This window comes from Mycetomoellerius zeteki, unplaced genomic scaffold, assembly GCF_001594055.1.
Source record: "Mycetomoellerius zeteki isolate Tzet28-1 unplaced genomic scaffold, Tzet1.0 scaffold192, whole genome shotgun sequence".
NCBI classification, from domain to species: Eukaryota; Metazoa; Arthropoda; class Insecta; order Hymenoptera; family Formicidae; genus Mycetomoellerius; species Mycetomoellerius zeteki.
Genome location: NW_017256875.1, coordinates 215,132 through 225,738, shown reverse-complemented (window position 1 = coordinate 225,738; position 10,607 = coordinate 215,132). Strand labels below are relative to the sequence as shown.

General features: G+C 29.8%; 1 protein-coding gene across 1 annotated transcript in view; it reads right to left on the bottom strand.

The window, feature by feature from the left end:
* Positions 1–184: 184 nt before the first annotated feature.
* LOC108722060 (short-chain dehydrogenase/reductase family 16C member 6) overlaps positions 185–10,607 on the bottom strand; it is a 12,399-nt gene continuing 1,976 nt past the window's right edge. Inside the window, exons 2-7 of the mRNA XM_018446967.1 lie at positions 10,289–10,440; positions 7,444–7,621; positions 7,091–7,220; positions 6,638–6,764; positions 6,400–6,525; positions 185–280 (exon numbers count right to left, since the gene is read on the bottom strand). Of these exons, the coding sequence (XP_018302469.1) occupies positions 214–280; positions 6,400–6,525; positions 6,638–6,764; positions 7,091–7,220; positions 7,444–7,621; positions 10,289–10,440 (780 nt within the window). The 3' untranslated portion in view covers positions 185–213. The remainder of the gene's footprint in view (positions 281–6,399; positions 6,526–6,637; positions 6,765–7,090; positions 7,221–7,443; positions 7,622–10,288; positions 10,441–10,607) is intronic.

The following is a 10,607-nucleotide window of genomic DNA, read 5'->3' as shown; positions in this document are numbered from 1 at the left end:
GCTTTGTTAAAATTACAAAAGTCTATATATATTATTTATATATAAAATATGCTATGAAACATATTTTAATATACATAATATTAATAACGGTATTAATATTAATAACGAAGAAAAACTTGTAACATAATAGTAGTTTCTTCTTCGTAAATTTTTTTTATAAATTTTTGAAAGTTTGATGAAATACGACTACAAGATTCTTCTATGTACTTATTATTAGCTTGGTTCGACGCCAGTATCAATGAAATCTTTTATAACAACGTGTGCATTTTCGGGTAAAATCCTAAAAATGAAATTATATTTTTTTATTAACATATTTATCTATGTTTTAACTATATATTAATGTAGAATATTAAAAATTATAAAATGCGATGTTATGTTTTAACTTTTTTTTGTGCATTTGTATAATATATTATATAAAGTTTTACCATATTATACACTGAGAAAAAATATCTTAATTTCAAAGAAATATTTTTTTGCTCATATTCAAACAAATTATTATTTTGGATCAATGAAAATTTCTTTGAAATTAAAATATGTTTTTTAAATTAAAAAAAATCTTAATTTTAAAGAAATTTTCATTGATCTAAAGTAATAATTTGTTTGATTATCAATGTACCTTAAGGGGATTCTAGAAATCCTCAAGTAAGAGATGCGCGAACTCCGAGCATTTACAAGAATATGGCGACCACCATATGTGTCATATGTGATACTTGTACATGTTATAAGTACAAATTACTAAATTTAGATAATAATGATTCAATATTATTATAAAATATTATGCCATATAAGTTGTAAAATTGATGTGGTAATTGAAAATATTGTAACGTAGGCATATTCCTAACCTATAATGTACATGACTTTATAACGCATAAGTAAATAATTATAGGTAATATCTAGATAACAATGCCAGGCTGTTGTATGTAAAAATGTAAAAATTCGGCTGCTAAAGGATTTATGATGAAACATTTCCCAAAAAATCCAGACAGAAGGGCTCAATGGGTGGTGACTATTCTACGAGCGAATTGGATACCCACGGATTGTAGCTGTATTTGTGAGGTATAATATTTACATTTACTGAACAGCCAATTTCCTAGGCCACTATTCATAGTCAAATCTTATATTTATTCAGATTAGACTATCTGAAATTCAGATTAAACTATTTTCAGATTCTCTTTGCAGCCAATGAAAGGAACTGCATAGTATCTAAAGATACTTTAAACTACTCTTCTAAATATCAGCTTATACTGAATATCTTATATAATATGAAATGAATATTATTTTTTATATTTCAGATTCATTTTTCACCGGAAATGTGGGAAAAACCACGAGGTGATGGTAAAAGAATCCTGAAATGTAATGCAATTCCAAATATGTTTGAGCTATGTCTTGAAACAGTTGTTGCATCCGGACAAAATACTGAATTAATACAATCAGTGCAAACTGTCGAGATGGATGAGAACTCAAATTTCGCATACAAATAGTAATGATATTATCGCTTATCAAGAAGAACCCATTAAATCTTTCGTAGTTGCGATTATTGAAAATCAACCGAATTTATCTTCATCTAATCGTGATGATAAAATAGATTGGAAGAAAAAAATATGAAGAGTTCAAGGATTTATTTCGGAAACGTGAAAATAAGTATGATGCTCTTCTAAGAAAATGTAATAGGTTGAATATGCGTTTGAAAAGGCTGAATACAGAAAAACGAAATCAGCATAAGCAATTATGTATAAACACAAAATTGTACTCCATAATTAAAAAAGTATTCACTAATGATCAAATAAAAGCATTGGCAAAGAAATCAACACGTGGTTCAAAGTGGTCCGTAGAAACACTTACAAAAACAATTCGACTGAGAATTGCTTGCGGAGCAAGTGAATACAAAGAATTTTTGAAACAATATATTCCTTTGCCATCATTGAATACTTTACAAGAAAAACTAGAAATACTTCATTTTGAACAAGGAATTTGTGAAAAAATTTTAAATATCTTAAAGGAAAAAGTAAATAGTTTTGAAGATGACAGAGATAAAGATGCTATGATTGCACTAGATGAAATAAGTATTAAAAGTGGAACTCAATTTGATCCATCAACTCGATCATTGTATGGACACAGTTCATTTTTAAATAGCAAAGGAGAAATTGGTAAGAATTAAAGAAATTGGTAAGAAATTAGTAAAAATGGTTTAAGCATGTTTTTTAAGTGATTAATCAATAATCATCTATCCTAATTTCTATCATCTATTCTAATTTTCCGATTTTTAGAAAAAGCTTCGCATGCATTAGTAATCATGTTATATGGAATTCGTGCAAGATGGAAACAGGTCGTTGCATTTTATTTTACCCCTAAGGGCTGTAATGGATCTCAATTAAAACCTATTATTTTAGAACTTATTAAAAAAATAGAGGCAATTGGTTTATATGTCCATAGCATAACGTCGGATATAGGATTAATTAACCGAGCTATGTGGCGAGCATTTGGTATTGGCATATTGGTGTTTCTAGAGGATCTGCAATAGAAAATTCTATCCCGCATCCAATTAACAATAACAGAAGATTATTTTTTTTGGCTGACGGCCCTCATCTTTTAAAAAATCTTAAAACGTACTTAGTTAACAATAAGCTTTTCATAATAGAAGATGTTATGCATGATAATAATATTAATTTTTCATATGTAAAAATTGACCATCTCAAGGAGCTTCTTGAAATTGAAGAAAATCTCATATTTAAACTCTCTCGGAAAGTTAAGAAGGATGATTTGAGAAATGATCGTTTTAATAAAATGAAGGTAAACAAAGCGAAACAGATTCTTAGTATAGAAATTAGTTCATCATTAAAGTTTATAGCTGATCAGAAAGATAAGAAAGAGTATATAACAACAGCATGGTTCATAGAGGTGGTTTCGAAATGGTTTTCATTAATAACCTCACGAAATCCTCAAGTAGCGCTTGGAGATAATGGAACTGAAAAAAGTCACAATGCATATACTAAAGCAGTACAATTTTTATATAGCGTAATCAAACTTTTTGAAAATATTAAAATTGGTCTTGAGAAAAGCCGAAATACAAAACAAAGGATTTTTAATACTTTTCAAATGGGAATTAACAATAATGACAATTTAATATATGAGTTTAAACCTGTGCAAACTGGAGTACTAATAACTACAAAATCTGTGATTGAAATAACTGATTATTTATTGAAGGAAAAGATTAATTGTTCGTCTTAGCAGGCAGGTTAAAATACACAATCTTGTGTAGAAAACTTATTTTCTTTGGTTTGAGCAAAACAGCCAATCCCTAATGCTCTCCAGTTTAAATACTGTTTAAAAGAAATAACTGTATCTCAATATATGAAAACTGTATCTAATAGTAGCTATGAGGAGGATGATTGCAAGTTTCTTGGGAGCTTTTTAAATATACATAAACCAGCTGTTACAAAACTACCATTGCAAACATTTCCCGAATTAAATATACCGTTATTAAATCTTGATGATGACACTGAACTAAATGTGTTATATTATATAGCTGGAAATATTTTATACAGTACTTCCAAGATTAGCACTGTGTGCAATCAATGTATAATTTCTGCTAGTTCTACTAATGAACAAAGTTATGAATATGCAAAACTAGTTCGATTAAAGCGCTATAAAGAACACACTTTATATTTTGTTTACGAAAGTGTATTTCAATATTTTCGGGAAATGGAAAATGTCATGCGTAGTTATCTTCTATTCATTATGAAAATATTGATTTAGATATTAAAAGTTTCTTTCGTTTTAAAATGAGTACAATTACTTGTTTTGTGATAAAGGATTGTCATAATTTATCATCAAAATTAATGGATAGATTTATCATGTTTCGCGCAAAAATGTGCAATTCCAATAAAGAAATTACTGATAAGTATTATAGTAGCGAATCTATGGCGATGCATTTAGGAATTAAGTAAATAAGTGATATTACATTTATCAAAAGATTATTTTTCAAAATATTTTTTTATTTAAAGCATGTTTTAATGTTATTTTATTTGAGTTTATTTGTATTCTATGTAAATTGTTGATAATAATAGTTTATCAAAATATAGTTTATCGAAACAAAATAATAGTTTCTCTAAATAAAATCATACATGTGTGAACATTACGCTTTTTACATTACGTTTTTCGTACTCCCTTTTTAATATGTAAAGTAAAGATGCGACAAACATAAATTTAGCGAAGTGAATATTATTATATATATTCACTTATTGTTAGTTAGATTTATGTTTGCCACGTTTTATGTTATGTAAGTAGAAATAAAATACGATTGCGCCATTGGTTGCGCTATATTCTTGCAAAATCGTCATCAACCAATCCCGTAGCGATTTCAATTCGCGCATCTCTTACTTGAGGATCTCTAGGGGATTCTAAAGCCATCTGTATTACCGACTAAATCGTAATTTTTGTATAACAAATACTTTTTTCCTCTTTCACAGATTCGAAAATCCTTTTCCAGAATTAAAGTATACACATTAATACGTGTTTGAGGTGGAATTTATGCCGAAAACAACAAAAAATTTCGAAATTGAAATCTTAAGAAAAAGTTTTTGTCATTTTCGGCATAAATTCCACCTCACAAACACGTATTAATGTGTATACTTTAATTCTGGAAAAGGATTTTCGAGAGAGAGAGAATCTGTGAAAGAGGAAAAAAGTATTTGTTATACAAAAATTACGATTTAGTCGGTAATACAGACGGCTTTAGGATAAATAAATATTTAAGTTTAAAATATTTAAATATACAAACTAAAGGGCTCAAAGCAAAAGTAAGATGTTGTTAGTTATCGTTTAATAATAATAATAAAAATTATATTTAAGTAAATATACACATACGTTTCGACCTTATATTAGGTCATTTTCAATGTTACATAATTATTATCGTCATTTTTTGAAGAGATACAAGTATCTACCTAAGTATTGTAATTATTGAATTTACCATATTGTGAATTACATTTTAATATAATTTTAAACGTTATTTAGCTTAATACTTTTATCGTATTTACATCATGCACAATTTTGATATTTTGTACGCTATACATTTAAGAAATGATCAAATTCATTGGAACAACATCATAGTCAATTTTTATACTTTGTACGCTATACAGTCAAGATGTGATCCAATTCTTTGGAATTTCATGGACTATTATGGTCATTTATAACTTATTACTTCAGGAGTTAAATTTTAAAGTTAAATTGTAAGCGCTTAAATGTATGAGAATATATCGAGGGGGTAACCACTAGCTGAAATATGATCCCACAGATTACATGATTTCATATGATTTCATCTGATTACAAATAACTTTTTTCACTACATATGAAATAATTTGGTAAAATATACGACGTTATTTAATATTATGCAATGATTTCTCGTGGTTGCATATGTAATTATCAGATTATACATAGAGATTTTATATGAATTTTATAATGATTTCGAGGACTCTGTCCCACGATTACATTAAGTGGTTACCCCCTCGGAATATTTAGTATGTGTCAGTTTTTTGTATTAACTGTTGATTAGATAGAACATGTTTTATTTATGTAACATTGAAAATGACTAATATAAGGTCGAAACGTATGTATACTTTTACTTAAATATAGGTAATTTTTATTATTATTATTATTATACGATAACTAACAATATCTTGCTTTTGCTCTGAGCTCCTTAATTTGTATATTTTAATTTAATTAATCGAGCATTGAATGACTATTTATTTAAAATATTTGATATCACAATTTAAGATACATGTGTGTGTTGTGAGTATTGCGAAGAGAAAGTGGTATCGGAAACCAGGTCCGCTGGTGATGTCAGAATTATACGCGAACAATCACGAGGAGTCAGAAGATGTCGAAAAGAGTAGAGAATTAGAGCGATGTACAATGAGATGTGCTGCTGAGCTTTATTCGAAGTCAACTGAACTTGATCGTTAAGCGATAGGTACACACACGTATCGAGAGATATCCTTCGCTTCGCGAGAACAAAGAAAAAGTTGCGAATGTATATATCGTGTGACACGAATTAAACAGCTGATCGGTAGAAAAACTATCATGAATTCTGACAGTGTCGGTACCGGTAACAAGCGCGGTTTGAACAGAATAATTGTCAACGGAAATAATTGTTGAAAGTAAATCGATAACGAGCACACATGTTTAATAATATGAATTATATGAGTCTGAACATAATATGCCGATATAAAATAATTAGCATATTGAACATTTACTGAGTTTAGTCTAAACATTGTGTAAGGATATAAATATTATATAATATACTATGCGAACACTATGATATACTAAATATTGCATAATATCAATTGTAAATCAGATTATTAATATATACTTATATGTATGTAAATATTGCAATTTGATTACCTAATAAAATTTATTAGTGGAAACCAAAATGATGGTACAGATCTTGTTCTTATATTTTGTCGTTGAGCTTTGATTATTTGTGCAGCTGTATCCTTCGGTGAGTTTAGTTGTAAAAATATTTCCAACCTACGATAGAAATGCTTATTATTAATCTTAATACCCCAGCTTGTCATATTTGCATACGTGATTACATTTATCTATTTGAATTAATTGTATTAATTTTTTCTATAAAACGTACATTCTATTTATTTTTGGCTTTTTGCAAAGTCCCGTATCTACCATATAAGGACAGATAGTAGTGAATTTGATTAAAGACTTTCCCTTATTAGATACATGTAATTCGTCTTCAAGCGCCTCCATCATTCCTGAAAATAGAATCTTATACGTGAGGCGGAAGCATTTAGATAAATATTTGTGAAGTTAAATTATTTATTTTTCGTAAGTTCTGAATATATATGCTGAATATATATAGTATAAAAAAAGAATAGATTATAAAGCCTTGTATCCATCATGTCAGAAATTGATTCGAGATCTCGGCTGGAGAAAGAATTGATCAATCGCATTGTCATTGTGACCGAATTGTTTCGTTAACGTTATTTGTTAATTCTTTTTCTGTCCGAAATGCGAATCATGGAGTGATTTCTAGTATTATGGGCATAATTTAAGGCCCTTAAGAAAAAATCAGATTTACCTTGAATTGCATATTTTGTAGCGGAATAAGGAACTAAGTTAGGAAATCCTACAATGCCTGCTATCGATGACAACGCAACGATGTGACCATAATTTTGTTTCATCATACTTGGCAAGTATGCTTGCAACATCTGAAAAAATTGTATAGTAGTTTATGTGTAATATTATGCGCGTTACATTTTGCATATTTTAGAATAATTGAAGTTAATTTTTTTGAGAAAGAAAAATTTATAATCTATGATTATTGAAAATCCTTAAATAGTTATTTTGAAGAAACATAAAATAAAAAAAAACATCATTTATTCAAGAGCAAAACATAACTTAATATTTATTATGTAGTCAATTTTAACTTGCCCAAAAGTGTGCTAACACATTAACATTGAATATTTGTTCGATTTCATCGACCGTATGATCTGAAAAAGCATGGCATGGCATTATTCCGGCATTGTTAACTAAAATTGTAACATCACCGACTTCTTTCTTTACTCTTTTGGCTACTGCAAAAACATCTTCTCTTTTAGTTACGTCACATCTATAAGCAAAATTTTAATTGATTATTCGATATACTATAAATATATTATCCTATGCGCGTGCCGATGTTAGTAAAATAATAAATTAATTATATTGATTAAATATAAAGAAAGAGACGTAAAACAAAATTAGAGATCTTTTGTTGTCTAACAGAACACTCTGTAGCAATGAAAATTTTACTGTTAACAAAAGTAAGTAGCAAAGTCATTGCTTTAAGTATAGATTTTCACTGCTTTAAAGTTAATTTGTCTACTCGTACATAAAGGAGTGGACTATTTCATTCGATCAATCGAAGTAGTTTAAGCCTTTTCATGCTAACGCTCATTTTCGGCGTCAAAATAAGTCACGTGATAGAAATGACACATATTTACTTAACTCTAATAATATGTATCATGTTTGTAAAAGAAAGACTATAAAATTACAAAGTAAAACTCAAGTGATACTATCCATATTATTTATTATTTATTTATTTCAAATATATCATTTGTATAAAAGATTTGATATTAACAACAGGCACCAAGATAAATTTTATCAAATTAAAAAGTAAAATCCAAGTAGAACTATCTTTATCAAGTTAAATTCTACCAAATTAAAAAATAAAACCCAAGTGCTATCTTTGTTATTTTTATTTAACTCTAATGATATGTATCATGTGTATAAAAGATTTGATATCAACAACAGGCGCCAAGTTAAATTCTGTTACGTTAATTATTTATTTATTATTAATTTTAATGATATCTATTATAAAACTGAAGCGGTACTATCTTTATTATTTAGTTAACTCTAATCATCGAAAAAAGCTATTTATATGATAAAACCTAAATGATATATAAGTATTGAAAAAAACTGCTATTCTACCAATTTTTGGTTGCTATACCAGAAGCACGCCAAAAATTGCCTATTGTATATATGTGATGACAATGTTGCCATCGCTGATTATCACAGCCGTCATGTGTGATTGATCACGTTCGAATGTGCAATGCTGTCATCGCTTGGTTAAGTCAAAAGCCATATATTATCGAAAAAACGGGACATACATTTTTCCTGATCGACGACAATGATGACAATAACGACGTATCTTAAAAACGATGATGAAATTTAGACATTTAGAACTTTACATCGCAATATCTCCGCTTGTAGGACACGTAGAAAAAAAATAAAAGCGTGAAAAGAAAGTGTGATAAAACTTTTATTACACACTCCATGTGGTGCCTATCGATTGAGCGTATATAGAACCTGATCAGTTCAGCCGTTACCGAGATCCGATTGTCTCAGGGTGATTTTACATGCAGCACGGTACGCGGTAGGCGGTAAAGTAACTAGAAACCGCGCGCGGTGAGCCGCGCTAATTTTCTCCTACTATTACATGGAGCAGGAACTGCGCGGAAAAGCGGCACGGACTAGTAACAAGTTGACGTTTCTATGCACTTTTTAATGAAATTAATAGATTTAAATGCAATTATTAAGCAGATTCGTTGAAAAAATAAGAGTATTGATAAAATGTGCATAGAAATAAGTTAATACATTTAAGAAAATGCATACAAATGTGAACTTGTCACTACACCGTGCGCCGCCTTTCCGCGCTCCATGTAATAGTGGGAAAAGAAGTAGGCGGAACGATAACGATATGGTCGGCGTCGGCTGGGTACATAACTAGAAATTAGCACAGGTATATACTGTGTATACTGCCAAGTAAAGAGAAATAATTTCGGAGTTCGGAGTTCGGCAGGAAAAAAACGATTTTCGCATTAATTAAAGACGGTTTTCGTCATGGAGACTGCAGATATGATGTTGATGGCCATGATAACATTATTAAATCTAATAAGAAATCAGCCGAAGAGGTATGCAGAAATTTCAATGAATAAAGTTATGGCTATGTTTTATATTTATATTTGTTACCATGCGCTTTATTGGCCACTTGGAAGAAATTTACATGAACTTTTCAGGTTAATTACCTTATAGTTACTTTACCGCGTACCGTGCTGCATGTAAAATCACCCTCAGTCTGCCGCAACTCGTCGGTTCGCGTAAAGGAGGCATGGCAGTGTCGCTGTGCTTGGCTTAGCGCCGAGACACTACCGTGTCTCCAGATTGACGAATATCAAGCGCCAATTTTGATCACGTGACCTATTTTGATGCTGAAAATGAGCGTCGAGCGTCATAACATAAAAAGGCACCTTCAGTTGATAATTGCAAGATGCATTGACTCCAAGGAGTGAATTTAGCGATATAGTGCACCGCTATGTCGTTTGACGTTTGATATAAATGTTACGGACGAGATTCATCTTCATAGACGCATATAATAATAGAGAAGACAAATTGATATATTTTGTATAATTGTGCGTGATGAATTCAAACATAGATAAAAATTATTTATTTATTTTTTTTGTTCTGCTCAAAATCTGTCTCCGTAGGTTTTGCTATCTGGGTTTGGAATGACATTATTCTGTCATTATTTTAACCTCCAAATTCACTTCTTTTTGGAGTAAATTTTTTACTTCAATTATTGAATGGATTTTCTATTCCCATTTTGCAGTAAGATTCACTGGCAGTAGCACTGGCTCAATTGCATTAACGCCTGGAATGAAATTTTCAATTCAATGCAGTGAAATTTCATTGCTACAGATTTAGAGTGAAATGTTTTGTTATTAATAAATTTGGAACATACTCATATGCATATGCATCTTTGTCAATTTCTTTAATCTCCTTTACTGTTTGCTCATTAGTTTGCTTGTTTATGTCTAAGCACACGACTTTCGCACCTAAGCACGCGTATTGAATCGCCAACTCCTTTCCTATACCATGACCTGCACCTGTGATCTTGTAGATATAACAAACGTAATATAAAAATATAGTTACTATGAAACAAACTTATTCACTCTCTACACATTGTTTATATTGCTATTTGATATCGCTTCTTTACTTCAAAAGTGCACTGAAAAAAAGATTGGCTGCTGCAGCAAATTAGATGGTAAAATATGGCATAG